The sequence below is a fragment of the Odontesthes bonariensis genome, chromosome 20 (genome assembly GCF_027942865.1).
Source record: "Odontesthes bonariensis isolate fOdoBon6 chromosome 20, fOdoBon6.hap1, whole genome shotgun sequence".
Lineage (NCBI taxonomy): Eukaryota > Metazoa > Chordata > Actinopteri > Atheriniformes > Atherinopsidae > Odontesthes > Odontesthes bonariensis.
The window spans coordinates 19,383,566-19,408,903 of NC_134525.1; the positions used below are offsets into that span (position 1 = coordinate 19,383,566).

Below are 25,338 nucleotides of genomic sequence, written 5' to 3' on the forward strand. Positions count from 1 at the left end.
ACGTTTCCTCATTTGGTCATTCAGAATGAGCCTGGAAAAAATGTGCTATTTTGAACACCCCTTTGAGATATATTAGGCTTCGCGCTGGTGAAACTGTCCGGTCTAAAAATGCTCAACACCGGACGGAAAAGGCTTTAGTTTTGCTGCCCGCAGCTCTGGGAGTCGCTGCTTCGTCAAACTCCGGCCAGAAAAGAGGGAAATGTACCGTCTGGTGGGGAAAAAAGATAGTGGCTCACATGGGACACAACCAGGCTCTATGAGAGGGAGCGTGGGTGGGATTTTTTTCCACTTAAAATATGCTCTGCGTGTGTAAAATCCGCCTTGAGCTCACCTCATCTCACAGCTCCTCTTTTTGCAGTAAAAGGGATGTCAGCTCTTGTGGGTTTTTTTGACTGGAGCTTGGCATCACAGCCATGACATTACACATGACTGTAAATTTTATGTTCCAAAGAGTCACAGAAATGTTAATGCCCTGATTTATTAGAAGGCCCCCGCATGCTTACATGCTCTATATGTAACAACTATGCAAACAGTGGAAACGGCCTGAGAAGTGAGCTGTAAAGGTTGCAGTTTTAGTCTCTCTACCTCTACTTTGCAGCCCTCTAATCCCTTGGTGGGTGAGTGGCAAGTGGTGCACATTAGTCACTGATCAAATAAGTGGTGTGCCTGAAGGAAATGGGATGGACGCGGCTACATGTCGGAAAAAATGCGGAGGAAGGAGGAGAGAGGGTGTTGAGGCTTGATCTGTCTTATGTGGAGCAGTTTACTTAGTAATTGAGTTTCTGATTTGTGTAAGCCAACCAGGCATTTTCCCCAAAGTAAAGGAAATATAAACTTCGGTATTTTGTAGAGTCGAAGGAGTGTAGTATTTTTCTACCAACAGCTTCAAGATCTCCTTTGGCATTTTAGAAATAACTCTGTCCATATTTTGGCGTTGGAAAAGTTAACCTTTCCCCTGTAGCCAGTTGACGTGCTGGCACAGGAACTTCACGAGCACATTAACTGTACCTCCAAGCTCTGTACCCCCTTAAAAAGATATTGACAGCTCTCCGGAGACTCTTGAATAGCTGAGCTCATTTTGTTTGGTTCCACCAGGTGCTAACATCCTGAGAGACTCCACGGGGAATGTGAAGCTTGGAGACTTTGGAGCCAGCAAGCGTCTCCAGACCATCTGCATCTCTGGTACAGGGATCAAGTCTGTCACTGGCACCCCCTACTGGATGAGCCCAGAAGTCATAAATGGGGAGGGATATGGCCGGAAAGCTGATGTATGGTAAGTTTACGATCAGGCTGAAACAGGTTGAATGAGGCCCAGAGGGGATAACAGACCCCTTCAGCATAAAAATACACAATCGTGGTGGAGAGCACCGTGTGTAATCTGTGTTCTCTGTATCTGAGCAATTAATCACACAACAGAGATATTACAGCTGAAGAATGCAACATAAACATCTATATAAAGTGATATAATGTACCACAGTATGCATATATTTATAAAATTCATACTGTTCATACTGTAAAAAGCACAAGTTTGGCAGCGTTAGTGTTGGCTTTTAAGCAATGTTTAATGTTTAAATAGGGTTGTGTGAAGTACTTATGAGCAGTCAGTGGTTAGCAGCAGTTTGAACAATCGGGGTGGATTTTCGATGGGGAAGCGAAGCTAAGAGCTACTCAGAACAGGGGAAGAGTTTTCACCATCTAACCACAACCAATAACGCCTTAAAAATATCAGTGGTTCACACACATGCTGTTTGTAGTGAATCTGTAGTGAACACTGTAACATCTGTATCGCACAATCGTGCACTTTGTCACTATTTCCTCCACCGAAGATGGTGTTCTGGTGTTAACTCATTCTCACCCATGAGTGGTTTACCCGCCTGAACAAGCATGTGTTGGTCACAAGATCAACCACCAGGGGAGGAGAGTCGATACTGACCACAATAAATACTCACACAATCCCACTAAAGGAAAGAAAGTTCAATAAATACATGAATAAATATCACTTTAACTGTGGAATTTGAATAGTTGGAGTTGTTGCATTTAATTGCAGAATATTTCAAATGTATAAGCCAAGTATCTATCCTTGATAAAATTGACCAAAATGGAGACCGTGTATAAATGTAACCCTCAGAACTGCAGACAGATTCATCTTTGTTGTTGTGGTGTTTTTTTTTCAGGAGTGTCGCCTGCACTGTTGTTGAGATGTTGACTCAAAAACCTCCTTGGTCCGAGTATGAGGCCATGGCAGCCATTTTTAAGATCGCCACGCAGCCCACAAAGCCCATGCTTCCAGAGAGTGTGTCCGACGCGTGCAGGGACTTCCTACGGCAAGTCTTTGTGGAGGAGAAATGGCGGCCCACCGCGGATGTTCTGCTCAGTCACCCGTTTGTCCAGGGCAGCTTCTGAGGCCTGTGGGCAACCATCCCTGTCCCCTTCCCTGCCTGCGAGGCCCCTGTGGTCCCAGCACGTCCCCTCATCTCCGGCCCGCCCCGCCCCGCCCCCAGGGTCCCCTCCTCCTCTCGTCACCTGGCTACAGGGCTCAGCAACACTCCAACTCTCCAAGCCTTGTCATCGATCACAAGTGTCTGCCTTGTCAGGACCCCTGCGTCTCTCACCAACCAGCTCAACCCAGACAACTCCCTGCGACGCCAGGTTGATTGCTGTCAAGACCTGCAGAGTCCTCCAAGGCATCGTTTTGTGTTCCCACATAAGGGGGCTGACGAGAGGACACTCGACAGTCTCAAAAGTTCCAGAATGCTCTCCTTTAACAAGAGTAGGAAAAGTAGCCAAAGTTAGAGGGAAGTGGTGCCTCAAGCTTTCTGGGTCTCACTTTACATGCATTTACTGCCGCAGCACAGTGTCTCCGGACTGAGTAGACACTGCGATACACCAGTTTTGACTTCTTAAGATTGGTGAAATATTTTTATAGGACACACGCAAATTCATCCTCGCGGATGAGATTTCTATCGTCACCCTAGAAAATGTAAATGTATTTCCGTCAACGCCTTACAGTAAGAATTTGTAAGTCAGAATGTGTTTGTTTTTTTGTTTTTTTCTAACATCATAGAGGGTTGCCCTTTCCCTGCTTTCACAGCACTCACAACCCCCTATTAGAAGGATTGTCAACATTGCACTTTTGATATCATGCATTGAGACTTTTACACATGCAAGATAATCTACGAAGGAGATATTTTTCTATTCGACGCATTTTTTCTAACACCCCTGGTGAGAACTGTATTCCAATGTAAAAGAAAAACAAAACCAAACTTTTTTTGGCATTCGCGTGCAATGTCTTTTAAGCAATACCAACACTGCTGTTGGGGTCAAGGACCTTCATCCCACCGTCGTTTGTGGTGAGCCTCTTTCCATTTACAAGTTGCCAAAGAAAAATAAAAAGAAGAGACAGAGAACTCGATGTTAACATGCAGTATTAGTCATATTGGACTTTTTGTCACCTCAGAGCCCTGCAGCCTTTTCTGTTTTACGGCAGCTGTGTGCACTGTCGACTGCACAGACCGAATCAGACGCATCGGCGCCTTGCTTTGCAACGATCATGAAAGCAGATTGAAGGAAGTGTCTTGTTTTATGTATTTGTTGCAAGTTCAGTTCGAAATCCGCTCGCCCCTATGCCTTCCTTAAGCTTCCCACACCATTCGAGCAGGCCACTCTATGACCTGACCCGCACATCTAACTTTGTACAACGCCGACAGAGCTGAAGCATACCATCACAGATCGTCTGAAAGCATCGAGGTTGGAATTGAACGCTGGATTCTTTAACATGAAGACGAAAAACTTTAGCTAGGGAACTATCAGAGGAGCGATGACTAGCTGTAATACAGTGGCACTTAAGGAACGATCAAATCTTTTTAACCCTTGTCAGTGCCTTACCTGAAACTGCTTGTAAACACAAACGTTCAACTGCCAAAGCGGAGAGCTTCCTAGCTAGGCAAGCAGCTGTTCAGTAGAGAGCACACCCAGGACTTGCTGAACTTCTTTTATATGAAAAAAAACTATTATACTGTAAATACATGTTGTTCTGCACTTTTATATGAAGTTTCTTTTACATTATATACAAATTTGATGAAATAGCTACATTATACAGTAGACTGTACTGTGATCTCAACAGGAATATGGATGAATGTCTCTTTGAGAGCCGGCAGGCAGTGTGAAAAGACTGGGAGGCTTTTGATTGGGACAGAATTTGTTTGGTCTTGATGACAAAGCCTTGAAACATGTAATGTATCAAGTCACTGATCTTTTGTACATTTAACTTAATAAATCAAAGGTCTAAGACTGTTTTGTTGTGTGATTCCTATCATGTTGGTGAAAGGTTTTGGAAAAGTTTGGCTTTTTTTCTCATTCCAGTTTCATCCACACTTAGCACTTTCATTATATATTAGTTACTTTGCCCTGAGGTAATTATATTGGAAAACAAGCTAAATCAAATTGAAAAATACTTAATTAATCCCTAAATGGAAACTTTATTGTCACAGCGTATATTGACAAATAATAAAGCTGTGGGCAGGAATGAACCCCCTGTACTACTTTTTTTGTGGCAGCAGAGCTGAAGAGGCCTCTGTCTGAAGCACACTCTTAAACCACGAAGCCTTCAATGTTGTCCATTCTTCTTTGCACAGAAAAGGACACCAAAGCAAAAGTAGAACAAATAAAGAAAAAACAACATTAAAAACAAATTCACACACACATTAAATATATAATACATTTTACTCAAACTCCTAGCAAATCTGGTTTTATAAGGCTGGCTTATGAACATTGTGTCAACATGGATACTTTAAAAGACATTTCTTTTCTTATATGTGTGGATGGGGAAGACTATTTTTCTCTTTTTTTGTAATAAAGAGAGATCGTTTTCGTATTACTGAATATGGCAAATGTCCCTTTTTGTGTTTAGTAAAACCTTTGCTTTGCAATGTTGCCTCAATAGTCCCTTTGTTTTCCTGAAATATTGCTTCATTAAACGTCGCGTTTTTCGTGTCGTTGTTGTGTTTTGGGGGAAATGGCAAGGCAAGGCAATTTTATTTGTAGAGCACAATTCGTACACAAGGTAATTCAAAGTGCTTTACAGCTACATAAAATCACAAGAAGGCAATAAAATCATTAAAAAGAAATAAAAAATAAAAAACCCATTAAAAATAATCATTAATTAAATAATTTAAAAGTGAAGAGTGCAGAGTGCAGATAAAATACTTTCAGGTGTCATATGCACAGCTATATAGAACTGTTTTCAGCCTGGATTTAAACATTGTCAGAGTTGAGGCCTGTCTCACATCTTCTGGAAGGCTGTTCCAGATGTTAGGAGCATAAAACTGAAACGCAGCCTCACCTTGTTTAGTCCTGACTCTGGGCACCAGCAGGAGACCCCTCCCTGAGGTTGCTTTTCAAAATTGTGTTTATTCTGTTGGGGTAGTTCGCATCTCAGGAACAGTATGGATGAGACCATCTATCCAGCACTAGCAGAGAAAAATCTACACAGATTGTACGACACGACAAAAAATTAAAAGCACCAACTCAAAGCTGGACATAGAAGAACCTGAAGACAAATAGTTAAAACGATAAATTAATTTATCAATTGAACAACTGTTGATATAACACAAACAAAGCACGAATAAAACTGTCATATGTTCCATAAAACGACTACACAGAAAACAACTTAGTGTACAATTTCGGTAGAGTCAGGCTGTTAGAAAACATCTTACAAAACCTGACGTTTTGTAACAACGTGTATGAAAACGTGACGGTCGCACGCGAGAGCAGCAGCCGCAGCACAGACACCGAGCAAAGGACGCAGCTCACCGACGCGGACGGAGGTGTTTTTCCTGCTGATTGAGAAACAACTATTGCTGGCGTGTTAACTAAACCACGATGTCTGCCACCCGAACGATAATATGTTTGCTAAGAAACGACTTGCGTGTTCACGACAATGAGGTACGAGCATATAAGAGCGTGTGTGGTAATTAATCCAGGCCATGTTTAACTTTAGCGTCAGAGTACGACTTTGATTTAGCAAAGGTTTGTACTTCACTTTTCAGAGATTGGCAGTTATTTTATTTTAATCTTTTTCTAGTATTTGTTAAGAAAGATCTCTCTTAGGTTTTACACCGCATCAAATTACAATTTATTACTTCGCCTGCAGGAACCACTATTTACGTCCGGCTCAAAGTGTTCAGAATAAAAGCCTCATCTTCAAAATAAAATGTTCTATTTTTTTTTGTCACGTAAATTCTATGTAAGGTCAAATGTCAAATTATTCCTCCTGTTACTGTACATTGAATTTTATTTTAAATTCAAAATACGATATGAAACTTTTGGTGGTTTACAAATGAAAAATGTAATGGCAATATTCTTACAAAAATGACAGCAAAAGGAACATCCATTTGTTAAGAGCAGCTTTGATATTTACGTCCATTAAATCTACGTGTTTTAAACGTCAACATATGGCAGATCTGCAGTGTAGAAATAGTTTTATGAAAATCCAAATCACGATTCTGACATTTGATTCTTGACACGCAGCTTTTCCACTGGGCTCAAAGAAACGCTGAGCACATAATTCCTCTGTACTGCTTCGACCCCAGACACTATGTGGGGACTTACAACTACAATGTGCCGAAGACTGGGCCTTTCCGTCTGCGCTTCTTACTGGAGAGTGTCAGAGACCTCAGAAGCACGCTCCTCAACAAGGGCAGGTAATCCAGCTATCATTTGGTTCTCTCCCCTGACTTATTGAATGCACATAGCAGATTTGATGTCTTTGATTAGGTGCTGAAGTACTGGAACATGATTATATGGTCGGAAAAAGACTGAAGCTTTATAGACTTTTATTGGCACTCGCACCGTGTGCGCAGTCCTTGTTATCTGCTTTCTAGGACTGAATTAATACAGATGTAACAGGGTCAGGACACACCTGGACTTACAGGGGTTATGTTTACATTAACATGCCTGCTGCACACATTGTTCCCATTACTTTTTCCGCTCAACTAGCCCTCTACAGAGGATGCAGCTTGCCTTGCACAGTGTGAGATGAAACTAATGTGTGTGTGTGTGTTTATTTGTGTGCGTGTGTGTGACAGCAATCTGGTGGTGAGGCGGGGTAAGCCAGAGGAGGTTGTTGCTGACCTCATCAAGCAACTTGGCTCTGTTAGCAGTGTGGCTTTCCACGAAGAGGTACTTTTGTGTTCTCCTCTTCTTATTTGTGTTGATGTTGATAACTTGGTGAGCCCTTTTTTTTTTTGTCGATTCGGACAAAGATGTTAACACCTTGCTTTAATTTTTCCAGGTTGCTCCAGAGGAGCTTGATGTTGAGAAAAATGTGAAGGAAGTCTGTGCTCAGATGAAGGTGAAAGTTCACACCTGCTGGGGCTCTACGCTGTACCACAGAGAGGATCTGCCGTTCAAACACATATCCAGGTGTGGGAGGATATTGTTTGACAGTGACAGAGCATCTGATTTCTGCTAGACACACTCTTTTAGAGAGGAAATAGTATTTTAATTGAGGACATACTGTTTGGTAAGAGGTGCTAGGAATGCTGTTTAATATTTCCTCTTGTTCTGTTAGGCTGCCTGATGTGTACACTCAGTTTAGAAAGGTGGTGGAGAGCGAGAGCAGGGTGAGGCCTGTGTTCCCGACTCCTGAGAGGCTAAACCCCCTTCCCCCCGGGCTGGAAGAGGGAGCCATTCCGACAGCCGAGGACCTGCAGCAGCCTGGTGAATGATCAAAATGTTTTATCTGCTCAGTGTGACTCATCCCATCTCCCTTTCTATGTTGAGATTTTACTTTTAATTTGCCAGGTTAGTAATGCTATGTTTGAATATGTACTGCTGATACACATTCCTGTACATTCATTACATGTCCAAATTAAACTGCCAGGTTTGTGCATGGAAGCACAGGTTGCTCTTCGTGTGCATGCGTCCCCCTCAGCATTCAGTACGTAAACTGCTGAGCACAATATTCTTCACTAAAAGCCGGCAAGGGATCAGACCGGAGGAATCTCCATGTATATGACTGAGCTTTTATGACTCTTTGTGTCTCAGCGTACATCAGAGGATGTTTAACATGCACGGACAGCTTGATGCTGAAATGCTCCTGCTGCTTATTCCCACAGAGCCTGTGGCTGATCCTCGCTCAGCGTTCCCCTGTAGTGGTGGAGAAAGTCACGCCCTGGCCAGGCTTAAACACTATTTCTGGGACACTGTGAGTACTCCATCCATCGCGAACCGATTTTTAGATGCTGTTTACAAAACTCAAACGATGACTGTGTTAATTGTGTTATAATTTGAGTCAGTGTAATAACTGTACTGCGTCCGGTCTGTTTTGCAGGATGCTGTTGCAACTTACAAAGAGACTCGCAACGGCTTGGTCGGGGCGGATTATTCCACAAAGTTTTCATCTTGGTGAGTGTTGTTGAATGCTTGGAGGAGCTTCTTCTGTGTAGTTCTTCTCTAACTGATCTCTGATGATGGGTCATTTGTACACTGCAGGCTGGCGATGGGTTGCATTTCTCCCAGGTATATCTACCATCAAATCCAACAGTATGAGACAGAGCGGACAGCCAATCAGAGCACCTACTGGTCAGTGAATATATCACTACTCATGCTTGTCTCTTTTATAGGTCAATTGGGAAAAAAATTCCATGTTTAATGAAATGAAAATGTATAATATTCTGTCCTACAGGGTTATTTTTGAGCTTTTGTGGAGGGACTACTTCAAGTTTGTTGGTGTTAAGTACGGAAACAGAATGTTTCAGATCGAAGGTAAAAAAATGCCACGATCTTTTAAATGTATTAATATAATTATTATTACTTTAAAGTCGTCTAAAATTCATACCATGATCATTTAAACTTAGGGCTTCAAGACAAATCTGTGCCGTGGAAAAGAGACATGAAGCTATTTGATGCATGGAAAGGTTTGTATTAACGAAACATCACTTATCGGAAATCTGTCTGAAATAGATGCACTGAGGTAGTATTTTCACTGTGTTTGTAGATGACTATATGTGACATTTGCACTTGCAGAGGGGCGCACAGGGGTGCCCTTTGTGGACGCCAACATGAGAGAGTTGGCGATGACGGGCTTCATGTCCAACAGAGGGCGGCAAAATGTAGCTAGCTTCCTCACAAAGGATCTGGGCCTTGACTGGAGGATGGGGGCTGAGTGGTTTGAACACCTCCTGGTAGGTAGTGTGGATCAGGACTGGAATATGTATCATGTTATTGTGATTATTTATCAGCAATAGAATGTATTCAATCACTGAGATGTTGCAAAATAGTTGCATATTTATGTCACGTAGTCGGATGTCTATTGTCACAAATGCTCCGACCACATCATTGTAATGTTTCCTCAAAAGGTTGATCATGATGTCTGCAGCAACTATGGCAACTGGCTTTACAGCGCTGGCATAGGAAATGACCCGAGAGAGAACAGGAAGTTCAACATGATCAAACAAGGCCTCGACTACGACAGTAATGTACGTTTGAGAAGAAGTATGAAATGTTTGTTTCACTTCCCTTTGACCTTTTTTTTTTTGAGGGTTGGGGGTTTGGCACCATGGCACAATATATACAAGTCATATTTTGTGTTGGTTTCCCATTTCAAAACACAAATCAATGATTCATTACTTATTACTCATGCATCTGCCTCAGGGCGACTATGTGCGGGAGTGGGTCACAGAGCTGAGGACTATCGGAGGAGCAGATGTGCACACACCCTGGAATCTCAGCTCTGCCGCGCTGACACGTGCTCACGTGTCCCTTGGCGAAACATACCCCACCCCTATCGTTGTAGCGCCTGAATGGAGCAGACACTTTAACAAGAAACCGGTAGGTGTTTGAGAAAAGGGAAGTGGATAGTGTGAGTGAAAGATGTTACTTTTTACCTTTTTTTTTTTTTTTCCCACCATGGCGGAAAAAAAACTACATTTGCTCGAACACTGCAGATGAGTGTTTAGTGGTACATTTCAGAGGAAGATTTGTCACTTTTCACCTTGTTACTCTCACAAATGTGGTTATGGTTGACTTTTCAGTTTACAATTCAACCGGAATTCATATTTTGCATAAACTCATAAAATACAATCTGTTATTAAATGTTCAAAATGATGGACTTTGTCGTCCAAACTCCTCACATGCTTGTCTTTAAATGTATTTTTCTGACGCTTGAAGAAGGTCCATTTTTGCAGTATTTCAATCCTTAAAGGCAAAGGTTAGAGAAACATATAGCATGAGATTTTGTTCTGTTCTGCCGTGTTATTCATCTCACACACCTGAAATGTAGCCTGACACTCAAGTTATGGATAGTTGGCCTCAACCTCAACATATGAGGTAATTAAACTCATTTAAATATACGAACACCTAATTTATCCCCAAAGGGAAATGTCATTGTTGCCGTATAATAAAGGAAAAAATAAGATTTCAATAAAACAAATGAATAATAATCAAAAGAAGAAGAAAAAACAGTCACCGGAGTCATTATTGTTTCTGTGCCTGATTCTTACTGCATTGGAGCTGAAGAAGCCTTTGGTTGAAGCCTCTTAATGCTGTGCAGAGGGCGCCCTGTGTTGTTCATTTTGTTCAACAGTTTGTGCAACATCCATATTTGCGCAGTCAGCTCGAGGAGCTTCAGAGCAGTCTCCAGGACGGAGACGGACTTCTTGGAACTACCCTGCTAAAATGTCCCTTATACAGTCATTCGTATAGTATTAACTATTAGTATTAAGTATTAATCTAATCGTTACATATTAAGGATGCGTCACTCACACGACTAATATTTGAAGTAAATTTACAGATTGCACTGCAGGCCTTGTCTAATTGTTATGCTGCCACATTGACTTGTGCAAAGGGGTGACATGCGTTGTCCTTTCTCTCCCTCTTTCTTCTCAGAGAGGCCCGGGGCCCTCACCAAAAGGGAAGAAAGGCCCATCTCACACTCCCAAACAACACCGGGACAGAGGCATCGACTTCTACTTCTCGAAAAGTAAAAACCTGTGATCCCCGCAGACGACGGACTCCCCGGAGATTTTTTTAAACGTGGACATGGGGAAGTTGTGTGGACATGCAGAAATGTCATGAACTGATACTGCATGTGGGACTCCCTGTTATGCATCGGTGGCAAAGAAAGCGAAGAAAGTCAGGATTTGTTTTGATAGGTCACAATGATATGGCTGCTGCTGTTTTCTACTTATTTTCTCTTGTGGTTTTCTTGTTTGTTTGGTTGTTTTTTTGTTTGTTTTTTTAAAATCAATGTTCAGATTTTGCTTTTCTGCTGAGCTTGCATGAGAAAATGCAAATACAGTAAAGTTCTCCACCATTAACCTTCAACTGAATCTGGGTCATGATTTCCACTTTCATCTTGCCATCATGGAAAGAAGGAGGCCGACCACACTTTCTGTCATGTTGTCATTCTGTCAGCTACTGAGTCAAAACAAAAACGAAGAGAACACGCTAATCTCTTTGATTTTCAACGGGAGCAGCTAATAGTCGTCTTATTAAGAGCTGTATTACTCTACAGCTGTGAGTAGCATTAGGGTTCAGCTTCCTGCCGGATCTCGTGATAAAGAACAGCTGCCCTGCCCATCAAACAGGTCACCTCCTCCCCCGTGTGACGCAGTCTGCCGCAAAGACCTGTTTCACATCACTTCCTCGTTCTCTAGTAAGGTCTGTTGACGCGTAGTCTCTAGTTGGAGCCCAACTAACCACAAAATGCCGTAACAATGTTAGTCATTTAACCAGTGCCAGTCTTCTCGCGGACATTACCAGCCAACATGGCCTGCGCCGAGTCGGATGTCGACTTGTGGACGATTCCTCTCGTTGCTCTCAACGTGACGGTGAGAAAAAAGTTGGGACTGTATCTGAACCCCAAGCACACGGTCGCCGCAGACTGGATGGCCGTTGCAGAGACCATGGGCTTCACTTACCTGGAGATAAAGAACTACGAGGCGTACAAAGACCCCACCAAAGCCGTCCTGGAGGACTGGCAGGCTCGGACCGCTGATGCGACGGTGGGGAAGTTGGTGTCCATTCTCGCGCAGGTGGAGAGAAAAGACGTCGTGGAAGACCTCCGCGAGTCGATAGGTGCGCCGCTGCCTTCGGAATGCGTTTTTCTGTCTTACTTTCAAAACTTTTTAAATAGATAACCCAAAGGCTCGTCGTTAAGCAGCTTAATAACTTAAGCTCGTTCCCTTCTTTGTTCCTGTGTTTCAGGAAATGATTCACATCCCAAGTAGCCCAAATCGGGACGACACAGTACCGCAACATTGTGTTTCCGGTATCGGCTGACTTCTGTTCAGCCAGTTGTGGCCCAATGTTTGCCAAGGTTGCCAGATTTGGCCAGCTCCACTACATTTAGCCACATTTGGACCTGAGCAGAACGGGGTCAAACCGTTTTGGCTACCTGGGATGTAAGAAATCCCGGAAAATCTCAGCTGTTGCAATTGATAATATAATAAAAACCAAGTGAAACGTCTATGATGTCAGATATGTTTTATCCACCTCTTTGTTTGGCTGTATATGTGATGTTTTTTTAATTTTTTATGAATACCTGTTTTGATGCCAGATGAAGATGTCAGGAAGTATTGTGAGAGCCTGAAGAAGAAAGCTGAGCCCCCGCTTCAGGTTCATGAGGTTGACAGCTGTGCCCCTCGCACCCTGGAGAGGTTTGGCATGACCACCGAGGATGACCCCGAAGGTCAGGATGATGTAATAACTCTGTTCAAGAATCTCATCGTGATACTTACTATACACGGAGTCACCCATGAAATGCACACTCATCCGCGTCGCGTGCTGTAAATATTCCTTGAAATCTGCCGACCAGAGGTTGCCATTATTGATTGAATCACTTCAGCAACATATTATGTGTTATTCAACTTAAGTTAACTAATCAGTTCTTTTCTGTTGGAGGCGATTGGCGTTATTGTCACAGCGTCTGTGGAGTGTCCTGTAGGTTACCAGTTGCCAAATTCTACTCGGACGTGGAGTAAACACCAAAAACAATATGCTAAATGTTTCAAATCCGCAACCTACCCAACCACAGCAGTTGTAAGCTGCAACGAATCATACAGCAAGTTTTTATGTGTTTTTTTTTTTTCCCCCCTTCAACGCAAAGACAACGAGATTGTAAGCGTGCATGCAGTACGCATAAGTTTGAACCAGCAAAAATGTAAACGATGGATCAGAAAACATTACCAACGTAGCAGCATTCAGACATTTGCTGTTTTTTAGTATTTGTCAGTTTAGAAATTCAAGTTGCAGTGCGCTCATGATCGCCAATTTATTTGTTCCAAGTCGAACCTGAGATAGAAATCGCAGAATTTTTTTTATTTTTTTTTCCTCCTTCAGCGGTATCGCACAGGAAAAAGCTTGAAAAAAAAAAAAAAAACTCTGCACATAATCTGACACCCTATCTTCAGGTTCAGTCGTACATCTGCACCCCAGCTCCGTCTGGTTTTGCACAGGCTTGTGGTTTCCTGGGTAGTCTATGCGCTTTTCTCAAGAATAAACTACATTCGATTGCACCGGAAAAATGATTTGTTTGTGTGTTAAGTGTGGTAAGCTGTTTTTGCACCACTGGCTCCTGAGGTATGAATAAAGTGTTACTCCCATTTAATCGACCTGCTCTGGATCCAGGTGCTCCTGAGATGTTTGACGCCTTCATCTGTTACTGCATGAGTGACTTTGAGTTTGTCCACGAAATGATCCGGGAGCTGGAGCAGACGGACCACAGGCTGAAACTGTGCGTGTTTGACAGAGATGTCCTCCCGGGCGCCTGCGTGTGGACCATCACCAGTGAACTCATCGAGAAAAGGTGGGATGTGGGCGCATGCAAACCGGTCCTCTGTTGATTTGGCTTTTTAACGCTTGATTTTCTGTGCAAATCAAGCAGGTGTGACCCTGAAATTTAAAAGTCTGTCAATACAATGTGAAAGTTTCACGGATTATGGACGGCTAACTTGGCAGAAAACTATCTCATTTTGAATTCAGATACAGAAAGTCACCTGAGAACCAAACGATGGGAAACCCCCCCCCCCCTTAAAATCTGCATACTTTCCATTTGTAAAATATGTTCCATTAAATTCCATTTGTCCCCATGTCTCCTCCATCTGTGCAGGTGTAAGAGGATGGTGGTGGTGATTTCTGATGAATATCTCGACAGCGACGCGTGTGACTTTCAGACCAAGTTCGCTCTCAGTCTCTGCCCTGGTAAAAGTAGATTTTTATTGAGGGTGAACGACTCTGTGCTCATTTTCTGACATGTGTACCTGTGTGTGCGTCTAACTTGGCGTTACTTCTTTTTTCAGGAGCTCGAAGTAAACGGCTAATTCCAGTGGTGTACAAGACAATGAAGAAGCCTTTCCCCAGCATCTTGCGCTTCCTCACCGTATGTGACTACACCCGCCCCTGCACCCAGGCCTGGTTCTGGGTACGGCTCGCCAAAGCCCTCTCCCTGCCCTGATCAAGGACCAGGCAGTTTGTTTAGTTTAAAAGTGCCTTTTCTATTTAATTGAATATGAAATGTTCAACAGTTCCCACATTTGCCAGGATAAAGGCTCAAGTATAGCTTGTAATCCACATCTTGTTGGCATTAGAACCCACTGATGATTTTACTGTGCATTTTAATGCTTCCATTCACATTTCCTTTTAAGATGACTGATTTTTGTACATAATCATCATGAAACTTAAGCTACACAGAAGCACCAAATATTAGCAAAGCACTCACTGCACAAAGCTATTCCATGTTACAACAATTGTAAAAGTAACGTAAGTTTTTCCTACCAGTGTTTTTCTATGCTTCGTGTAGTGCATCTGTTTATATGCAAGATAAAATGTACTGAATCCTCTGCAAAGGCTTTGTATGTGTGTTGAGGTCACTTCCTCTTATGAGTCAATTTATAGATTGCAGAGAAGAGATTTAACTGGGCAGGAAGTGATGTGGTGACTGATACTTTCACATGCTTGGTTTCATTTACAGCCTCTTTGTCTTTAATTTGATCTGTTCCTATTTTTTATATTTCCAATTTGCTCATTTTCTAATTGTCAGAATGATTTTGTTGAAAATAAATGTACGTTTTGATAGGGGGATTTCTAATTCCTTGAGTGAGCGCATGAGCCGCCATGAAAGCACAGTATGTCCTGTAAATCTTCAGCATGAATGTGAAAGTCCTGTGTATGATAAAAATCCACCACCAGCAGAGGTCTCTCTCATTCAATGATGTAAAAAGGAACAGCGCAGTTAACTGAAAAGTATCCAATCAGAGAGCGGCATGTGTTATATTGTCCAATCAGAGAGCAGGACCACCCGGAGCAATACTCCTCTTTTAAAACATTGCTGGCATTTTTCCCAATTGGAAAGATAACCTCAAGTAAATAACTGATTGTATTATTGTAAATAAGGAAGGAGTGGAAGTGGGTGTTGTTAATGTAAAGAGTTAGCTTGGTGTGTGAGTGTGACTTACGCCTGCAAGGTGTTACTCTGGGTAAAATAAAAATCCTCATAAAACATACAGCCATTGTAAAACCCTTCGGTTAACTAATTTAAACATATTTCGACAGTGCCTCGAGTTAAAGTGAAAATTAAAATACACATGCGCAAACGTATAAGGGACGTTCACCGGATTGGTTCCGTGCTGCAAATATATAAATCAGCTGGAATATTTCTATTTTTCGCATTGCCTTTCAACAGCAGCAAAGTCTTCGTCATCAACCAACGGCAATTAATTTCCTCCAACTGACCACGGAAGGACTGCGGCGCTCGTGCGGTGTACCACATTCAATATGTCCGCCACGAAGGTTCACATTTGCTCAGGAGGAATGCGGTAGGCGGGGCTGCTAGGCTAGTGTCAAACTTTGGGAATGACAGGAGTGCTGCAGGATTCGCAAAGAAGGGGAAGTGTCGCCCTTTTTGGTTCTGTTTGGATTACTTTGACTCCTTTTCACGCACAGTCCCTGGATTCATCACCTCCGTACAGATAGTTCGGTCTCAGCAGAATCTTCAGCCATGTCGGAGGACCTGAACTCCCAACCCTGGTCCATCAACAAAGATGATTATGAGCTACACGAGGTGATTGGTATGTGATCATTAGCTTGTTAGCTTAACGTATGTAACCGGCAGTAAGTGAATTTCTTGCTGGTAGCGCCCTTAAAGCGGAGGTTACAACGGCGAAGGCGAGCTTAATATCTTTTAGGTGAAAAGACGAGCAGGAGTCATCCTCTTTCTCTTTAGCAAAGGCGTTTGGCAAGTTGGCGACCTAGCCGGGCGGTGTTATGACTTGGAAATAGTGGAACGATTCCATTGAGAGCGTTCATCCTGTCCAATAGTGCTATATCGATGCTGTAAACGAGGCTTAAAACATTACAGTGTAAGCCAGGCTCTGACTATTTGCTGGGAAAATAACTGCTTTGGTTGTGATGCCGTCAATTAATGTGAACTGCCAGCGTGATACTTTGTTAAACGTTGTTGTAAATAATAGTTTTGGTTATGTAGACAGAGCCCAGCCAGCAGAATACTTCTTGAATATTGGTGACATGACAAATGTACAGTCGGGTTGCACTTGAGGAAAGACACTGCACTGTTCGTTGCGGCTTCAGTATCAGCCGCAACGTTTCTGCAGCCAGATAAGACAAGAGACTGAAACTTGTACTGATTGTGTGTTCACGCCCATCTCCAATGTTCAACACACTACATACTCTTATGCAAGTACTCAGTATATTTTCCTTATGCACCAATATTAACAGCAATGTCAAAATACACCATTATGAGAGGAAACTAGGCCTGAAAAATCTCACCCAAGTAAAAGAGCAAAAGTATTGGCAGGGAAATACAGTTACAGTATAGGACTAAAAGCACTGGCTTAGTTACTCTGACTGATGTAATCTCACAGATGATTTTATCATTAATCATTAATACTGAATTTTGAACATGTCTGCCTGAGGTGGAGCTGGTTTGAACTCCATTTAAGGACAGTGACACCAGCTGAATCTGAGGAGCCCTCAGATGATTAACATCAGGGGAAATCGGAAGAATAAAAGTTCAGCCTTAACGCGTCCACTGTAGTTTTCAAACTTTTTATTGAGTCTATTTCTCATTTATATTTAATTTTTTTCATGATCTATCGGTCCAGACACTGATCTTTCTGAGGGTGGGTCTTACATTTTGGGCCATTTTACTGCCTGAATTAATCCAGTTACACGAGAGCTCTTTTGAGAGGATTATTCAGTATTATGGGGCTCCGAAACCTGGACCAAAAAAAAAAAGATTTGACAATTTTCTGCATTGCTTCATCAGTAACACTTTGTTTAACCTGGTCTGGGATTAAAGCTTGGCCGGGTTAATCTTGCTGTTTTTTTTTTTTTTTTTTTTTTTTTTTTTTAAATAACCCATTGCTGAGGCAAACCTTTCCAGTGTGACCACTTTTCTCGTTCATCGGAGCAACGGCTGACATGTCCTTCCCTCAGTTGACTCTGTTGTGGAGAAGGGAGGGCGTACGTGGCGTGGGTGCTACCTCTACAGGGCATTTTGCAGGCCCTAAATCAACTTCTTCTTTCTTTACTTCTCAAACACTCAAACCTACGTCTAAATATCCCTGCAGTTCCTTGGAAAATGTAGACGAGGGGAACCCCTCAAGATAACGCTGTGCAATTTAGCCTGCACACAGAGATAAAGCCCCTTTTGTATAGAAACCAGTTCTGCTACACTGTGTTTAGCACAAATTGTCCACATAGGTTTGAAACAGCTAAGGCTGTCAGCATGCTTACCTTAGCAGAGTTTAGGGCACAGGACCACGATTATCAACTTATCTGTGTAAATTGTTTGCTCGTTTAGCTTAGTTCCTTCCACTCATTTTGCAAATGAGCTAAAGCTGATTAGAAGTTGTGCTCCTTAAATCTGAAGTGGGTCATTTACCTTGTTTGTCATTCAAATAAGTACGAAAACTGCTCCTGTTTGACGTTAGTGTGACCTTCTCAACAGTGCTTTGGAGTCTTCTCTGGGTTTTTTTTCTCTAAAAGTTAAAAAGGGTTTTAAAAAAGCTACTTGGGCGGGGATTGGTTGTAAAAGGTTGGTACTAAATCTCTGAACCTGCTCAGACCTGATGCAAACATATGCGTTTTTCCCCGTCAAGCCTGATGTGATGCGGCAACATTTTTTGTTCTTTAAATACTGGTGAACATGAGTCAGTGTCATCTTAAATCAAAGCTGGAAGGTTTAACCAATCAAACGCTTTCTATTTGGCATCTCCAGTTTCTGAGACACAAGTGATTTTAATGGACAGCTTTAAATGGACCAGAAAACAGGTGTTAAAAGGCTTTTTTAACAAAGCCTCGAGCCCTAAAAGGGGTTCAGTCAAAGTTAAAAGAAGCAGAAAAAAAAGCTGAATGGTAAATATTTTTCTAGTTTGATTAAAAAAAATCCTTACAGCTATTTATTCTCTATTTGAAGTGCTCATTATTTATCTGTTGTTTTTTTTTTTTTCTTCCAGCTCTTTATAATCATTTAATATATATATATATACTGTGTATATATATATATATATATATATACTGTGTATATATATGTATGTATATATATATATATATATATATATATAATTGGTGTGTGTGTGTGTTATCGAGCAGGGCTGAACGATTATGGAAAATAATCTAATTGCGATTTTTCGCGCCAATATTGTGATTGCGATGCGATAAGCGATTATTTTTTACGGTCTTTGTCTTCTGTAATAATAAACAAAGACAAGCAATACATCATACAGTATGGCTAAAACTACATTACGTTAATTTTAAACTGTTCTTTCCTGGAAGACAGACCTCTGTTATGATGACATGAGGTGATGCATGAATTGATGACTGACATTTTTATTTAACAAAACAGTATATTTGAACATACACAATAGTATATTTTGAGCTTACAAACATCTGAGCATAAAGTGTTGACAAGGAACAAGGAAACACATGCCATGAACCAAACTTCTACAGTAGTACAAATATGGTCTGTACTCACAAAACGATGCATTTAGAAGTTTGTACATAGTCCAGGAGATTATTATTATCAACACAAGCCTAATAGCTTCTCTGCTGCTAAAGCTGCGTTGACGTCACTTCCTTGATCTGGGAGCTTCAATGTAAGATGAGGGTTGATCTACTACTGTAGACAAAGTATATGCTATATTCTACATGAATTTTTATGTTGTAGAGTTGTGAATTTGTTTTATCAATGGAGAAATTGAGCAGCCTTGCTTTGTTGTCTACAGTAGTAGATCAACCCTCATCTTACTTTGAAGCTCCCAGCTCCCAGAAGTGACGTCGACGCAGCTTTAGCAGCAGAAAAGCTATCAGGCTTGTGTTGATAATAATAAACTCCTGGACTATGTACAAACTTCCAATACAGACCATATTTGTACTACTGTAGAAGTTTGGTGTCATGGCATGTGATTTTAGTGTGGTAATTTTGGAGATACTGCCAGGGTCCGTTAGCGCTTGTAGCCTACTAAGCTATTCGGGATAAGCTAACTCGGCTAAGCTAACTCGGCTGATGTTCGGCCAAGATCGGAAAAACTTCGGGTGGGCTACTTGGCTGGATGTCACGGATCAAATGACCCGGTGAATCTACTCCGAACCATCACTTTAAAACCAAAATAGTCCCACACGACTGACGTGCAGTTCCTCTTTGAAACTAGCATCCCCGCAGGGTCTGGTTCTGTTGAGCCTGAGGCCATTGTGTAGGTTACAGCTTTGCTTGCGAGTCCTCTCCGGTAGACTGTTTCATAACTTTGCTCCCCGTGTCACGTGACCAGAGTGCAGCCTCTGTGGTTAGACAATCTCGTTTGATCATATCACATGTTTTACTCGCGCATGTCACGTGAACAGAGTATAATCGCAGCCTTTTTTTTAAAAAATTTATTTATTTATTTATTTTTATAATCGCAGCCTTTGCGATTAGAAAATTGCACTTGGTCATATCGCGATATTATCGCAAATGCAATATATCGTTCAGCCCTATTATCGAGGATGGCTCTGCGTACCCAGTTTGTCCAGCAGAGCTATTGTTTTGGTAACTTCCCGAGGCAGAGAGGACTTGTTATTACATGGTTCACGCCCACTCCGTTTCACCCCACCGAGCACTGGATCCTACTGGACAGAGCTCATAGGAAAATAGTGCTGTTCTCTCTGTTCTCTCTCCGATCTTGAATCATACTTTGGATCATTGGTGTTGGCAAATTTGCACTGGAAACTTTCCGCTCCCACTTCTTATATATCCACTAGCAACCATGTCTCCTCGCTGTTACTGGCTGTGTCTCTTATACGACGTTACAAAGCTCAGTTGTTACCACACAGGCGAGGAAACCTTTCTGTTTTCATGTTAACTGGACAGATCAGGCCACATCAGCTTACCTGCTCAAAGGCAGTGGATGCTGCTCGGCTTGTAGTTATGTGTGACATTTCTCATTGTACCTTTGGATAATGTGTGGAATGCTCACCAGGTATGCAGAGGAAATGTAATAAAAGACGAGTGACGTCAGGCACTAAACTGGCCCATGTGAGGGCAGGAAAGGAACTGAGACCTGAGAGCCCAACTGCTGCACATAGCTCATGAAGGAAGATATTGACAGAGGCCTCGCATAGTGAAGAAGCTAATTCAAGACCAGGCTAATCTGATCAGAAACGATTCTACTTCATTATGTACCTTTTTGTGCTTAAAAAATGGTGAATATTCTGTTTTCACCATCCCATCAAGTGAACATTGGCTCCTAATGTGAGGTATTGTGTTGTTGGTCTATATCTTATGTGAGTAGGGGTCCATAAAGGCTGTTAAATGAAGCCTTGGGACTAATTATATTAATAATAATCATAAGTAGGAAGAATGTGGCATACATCTGGCCCACATAACGAACTGTATGATGCAGATGCAGACAAGGAACTAAACATAAAAACACCATGTGGTGAAGAACCTTCCAAGGGTAAATTGCCTGTTGGTATTTTTTATAGTTGTTTGCGATGCTTTATTAATTTGAGGTGTGTGTGTTTTTTTTGTTTTTTTTAAATGCATTTGCCACATCTGTGTCCCAAGCTCATTATTCCTTTGTGTTTTGCTATTTTCTCCCTTTGTAAACTTCATGGAAATGCAGCAGAACAGAAGAAATGCAAACTGTCGACTCCCAAAAGAGCGAGCATGTTAGCTTACGGGGTTAAGCCCTCACTGGAGGGTGTTTAGGCTGAAACAGGCAGGGGTGGGGGGGTCCGTTGTGAAGAGAAATCTCTAGTCTTTCATGACCCATTCACGCAGTACCAGGTTATAATGTGAAGTTCACCAGGGTTCCCGCGTCAGATGTGATTTGTTTAGGAAGAAACATGCTTACAGCAAACTCTGGTCACTTTTTCAAAAGATCAGGCAATGAGATCGAGTTGTTTCACACCATCTGCGGCTGTTTAGTTTTTCACCAGCTGAGGCTGCAACAGGTTGTTGAACTTGTGCATGTCAAAAGTGCACGTTAGGAAGGATGACTGGTCTAGATGGTCACATTTCGACTACAAATTCACAGTTGCACTTAATTTCTTTTCTAGTATAATTTACAGTCTCTGATATTTGCAAATTACTTTAGACATCAGAGTTGGCTCTTGTCTAACCGCACAAACACTAAAGTGTAACGAGGGTTCCGTTAACGCTTTTCAAAACCTTCTCTTCAGCTGTTTTGGGGGATTTTTTTTTTTTTGTGGCTCCAGTTGTTATTTGTAATGAATTTCCTTGGGGCTGTTTTGTACCGACAGCTGTTCAGAAATATCACCGGCACAATAAAAAATTAAACTGAAATAAACTGTAAGCACAAAATCTGTCATGGCAACAAATGGGAGATCAAACAACAATGCTTACATAACACGTCAGCATGCCATATTTTCAGCTGGATCGCCTTCATTAGATTTTGCCTAACAAGGTAACTTAATACGGAGATTCGATTTAGTCATCCTCTACCAAAACGAGCGTGATCTTGTTGTTGTACCACTGGAAATGGCAAACATCAACGCAAGACCTCGGAAGTGTTTGCTGTAATCTATGTATTTGACCATGATTATTAATTGTTTTACGAAAGAGAATCGAGTAAATGATGCAGCTTTCTGTGCTGCTTTTATGTCGGTGCCAGACTGCTCAGCTGATCAGATGTTGGCCTCAGTTCTTCAAAGCTACGGCACTACGGCAGAGCTTTCCTTTGTGTGCTTCCTCTCATTCAGACTGAAAGGCTGCGATATTGTGTTGTCTGAGAACAATGAAGACGTTACAGCTTCGGGCATATTTCATATTCTGTAAAAGTTGATGTTTATCTGTTTTGAATTGTGTCTGTATTTGATGCCTTAATGTGAAAAACCTGTGATTATCTCCGGTTCTGAATGCTTAATGCTTATTTGATTTAAATCTTTTGATAGAATCTACAAAGCCTAATATGAATACACATTAATATGACAGCAATTACAGGCCTGATCCTGCATTATCTTTTTACCGTGAGCCCCCCCCTTTTTTTATTTTTTTTTTATAAACCTGCTAGCACCCGCTAACATTTGGCTCCTGAGTGCAATGTGAAAAATCAACTGTAACGTCTCATATAGAGATCAGTGTTTCTTTCTGTCTCGTAGCCTGATTATCACAGAATGGTATTATCAGAAACTAGTCCGACACAGCCTGTAGGACACGGTGTGATATCATCCTCTTATCTTATAGCGACATACCTGTCCTCTGGGAGGCAGAGGTATTGTAACCGTAAGTTTTAGCCCTCAGAGCACAGATGACAAACCCGCTATTACACGCGATGGGAAAGGCTTTATTCGACATTTCTCTCAACTCTAGGCTTTCTCTGAACTCCACCCAGCAAAATGATAATGTTGTCGCTCTTAGCTCTTAGCAGTCATCAATGTTTTGTTTTTTTTCTTTTTAGGTGGCTTCTTATAATTTCAGTGGCATGGCTCACTAATAAACCGTTGATTTGAGTACAACACTGTGCCTTAACACACAAGTCTTATCATTCACGATTCCTGCTTTGTTGGCTCAACTTCTTTTGAGTTTGCCCACCATTTTGAACTATTCCTAGCATTTTTTTTTTTTTTTTTAAATCAAGGGTTTCATACATTTCACTCATATGCTCTTGTGCAAGAATGTATCCAACTTTAGCCTTTAGAATCCACACCAGGGCCAAGTTGATGCCGACAACCACCATCTCTTTCTGTCACAATGTGCACTGTACCTGGCATAGAGAGTCTACAGTGCCAGGTAGACTCTCAAAATGTAGCAGACCTGCGACGGGACTGCAGCTCTGGATGGTGAGACTTAATGACACCTATGCCTTCAATATCTTAAGAACCTACACCTGCATGTATATACGGTATGTTACTGGGAGATGCTGCAGCAGCGTCAGGAACCAGTCGCCTTGTACAGCGGGCGGAAGTCGGGCCATCCTGCAGCGTTTCTGTGCATTATTTCTCCTCACTGCTAAATATACGAGCTGAACATTAATAGATTAATATCGCTGAAAGCACAAACAACTGCATGCTGAAATTCAAGCCATAAGGTCGATATTTACTCGAGTTCCCAATTAATGGGTTAATTAGTTTCTCTGGGTCTTATTTGGCTCTCAAGAACCTTTTCCATTACAACCTTGCCGTTCCCAAACTCAATCCCCTTTTCTGTCCTTTGCGTAAAGACGTGCAGCCACTCTTGCTGCCCCGCTCGTCCAGCCTTCCCTGGCTACTGGCTGTTTGTTTGTGTGTAGGAATTCACACTCCGCTGCATACAGGGAAACTGTGTCCCTGTGGATCTGCCCGGGCAGAGCTCCCCATCACTGGCCCACCTCCAGAGGTTTGTTTGGTATCGATGGCTGCGGGAGGGGCCAGAGAATAAAATTTACAGCACAGTTCTGAGCGATGGTGGGGTGATCTATGATGACTTCAACGCTGGAGAGCTGAGCAGCGCCAACCACACATTATCAGTAGCTGCCAGTTAATAGATGGTACCCACATTAGGAAGTAGGATTCACAGAGTGCATTCATTCAGGATGATTAAAATATCAGTTAAAGGAAATTACAAGGAAATTGCATTCTTATTAGATTATTAAAGAGAGTAATAGTTTGTTTTTAATCACAGACCATATATTAAATAGAGTTTAGCTATTTTCTCTCTCTGTCATATAGCCTGAAGGGATAATTACCCTGATTGAAAGCAGCTGGGTAAAAGAAGTGGACATTTCCATAGGGACGGTTTTACTTTTTAATTAAAATCAGAGATCTGTTTTTTCTTCTTCTTCTTCTTCTTCTTTTTTTTTTTTTTTTTAATTATAACCCTGTTTCAAACTTCAGTGCACCTCTGACTCAATGAGAACTCCAAAACAATGAGCACTTTGTTAATATTTGGCCAAAAGCTACTGTGAGTTCAATAGAGGTTGGGAGAGGCTTGCTGGGGGGTGAACCAGCTCAACACTCACTTTAACACTTACAAAAGCTCATTTCCAGAAGAAAGCGTGCTCCCAGCACTGCTCAGCATCACGTTATACGCCTGGAAAAACGGCCTCGTGTGCGAGTCCATGGCGTAAACCAGGAGCAGTTAGTGACGTGGGGGGCACCTCACCTCACACGTCGCAAGAACAACGGGCGTACCTCTCCCGGGGAGGCTTTTTGCCATCATAAATGATTTTTTTCTAACAGTATAAAGACCAACGTTTGCTATTATCTGGCATGAGCCTCCTGCCGAAGCTTCGTGGGGCTGCACTTGGTTTAGCAGCGTCGCCCCTCCATCCGGCCCGCTTCATTAGGCAGGATTTGGGAAAGCTAATTCATAATTGATGAACCCACAGTTACCAAAGAGAATAACAGTGTTTAACCCTCTTAAACTCTGGAGGATTTTGAGGTCAGGAATGAAGATTAAATTCACATCCTGCAGTAGCCTTGAGTTTTGGTTTTTAAGCAGGGTTAAGCACATCCAGCTCACTGAAATCATTGTGCTGTTTGTTCCAAAGTTGAATTCTTTTAACAGCACAGATGCTCTTTGGATGATTCTGATCATTGAGCGTGGAAAGTCTCAGTGCTTACTTTTATTAAAGGTGTTGACACTGACCCGGCGGGACCCATTAGGGACCGAGCGGACTGTATCGATTTCAAGTACATCGACTGGGCATGAGCCAGCAGAATAAAAACAGCAGTTACTGGATGCCACCTCGGTTCTGTGAGGCCAGTGCTAACTCTGATGTGAAGAGAAACAGTTTGAAAAGATTCCCACTTGATTGAGGACTGAGCATATAGAATGGAAATTTTTAATTATAATTTCATGACCACTCTATGTAGAACTTATGGACTTAAATAGCTTTTGTT

At 42.0% G+C, this 25,338-nt stretch overlaps 4 protein-coding genes across 5 annotated transcripts in view; all 4 read left to right on the forward strand.

Moving 5' to 3' along the window:
* map3k22 (mitogen-activated protein kinase kinase kinase 22) overlaps positions 1-4,293 on the forward strand; it is a 37,514-nt gene extending 33,221 nt beyond the window's left edge. The window contains exons 17-18 of the mRNA XM_075452735.1: positions 1,096-1,273; positions 2,175-4,293. Of these exons, the coding sequence (XP_075308850.1) occupies positions 1,096-1,273; positions 2,175-2,403 (407 nt within the window). The 3' untranslated portion in view covers positions 2,404-4,293. The remainder of the gene's footprint in view (positions 1-1,095; positions 1,274-2,174) is intronic.
* A 1,482-nt stretch (positions 4,294-5,775) lies between these two features.
* cry-dash (cryptochrome DASH) lies at positions 5,776-11,325 on the forward strand. Its single transcript, XM_075452229.1, has 14 exons — positions 5,776-5,943; positions 6,529-6,701; positions 7,086-7,179; positions 7,292-7,422; positions 7,571-7,719; positions 8,118-8,206; positions 8,333-8,406; positions 8,494-8,583; positions 8,687-8,766; positions 8,859-8,918; positions 9,028-9,185; positions 9,360-9,479; positions 9,655-9,831; positions 10,888-11,325. Exons 1-14 carry the CDS (start codon positions 5,881-5,883, stop codon positions 10,993-10,995), a joined length of 1,566 nt encoding a protein of 521 aa, XP_075308344.1. The 5' UTR covers positions 5,776-5,880; the 3' UTR covers positions 10,996-11,325.
* A 287-nt stretch (positions 11,326-11,612) lies between these two features.
* On the forward strand, positions 11,613-15,078 carry myd88 (MYD88 innate immune signal transduction adaptor). The gene is made up of 5 exons (XM_075452249.1): positions 11,613-12,078; positions 12,560-12,691; positions 13,630-13,807; positions 14,111-14,202; positions 14,301-15,078. The coding sequence occupies exons 1-5, from the start codon at positions 11,769-11,771 to the stop codon at positions 14,453-14,455; spliced, it is 867 nt and encodes a 288-aa protein (XP_075308364.1). The 5' UTR covers positions 11,613-11,768; the 3' UTR covers positions 14,456-15,078.
* A 651-nt stretch (positions 15,079-15,729) lies between these two features.
* Positions 15,730-25,338, forward strand: part of oxsr1b (oxidative stress responsive kinase 1b) — a 40,138-nt gene continuing 30,529 nt past the window's right edge. Inside the window, exon 1 of one of the 2 annotated variants that reach the window (XM_075452106.1) lies at positions 15,730-16,067. In XM_075452106.1, the coding sequence (XP_075308221.1) occupies positions 15,998-16,067 (70 nt within the window). In that variant the 5' untranslated portion in view covers positions 15,730-15,997. The remainder of the gene's footprint in view (positions 16,068-25,338) is intronic. The other variant, XM_075452108.1, reaches the window with a different exon arrangement.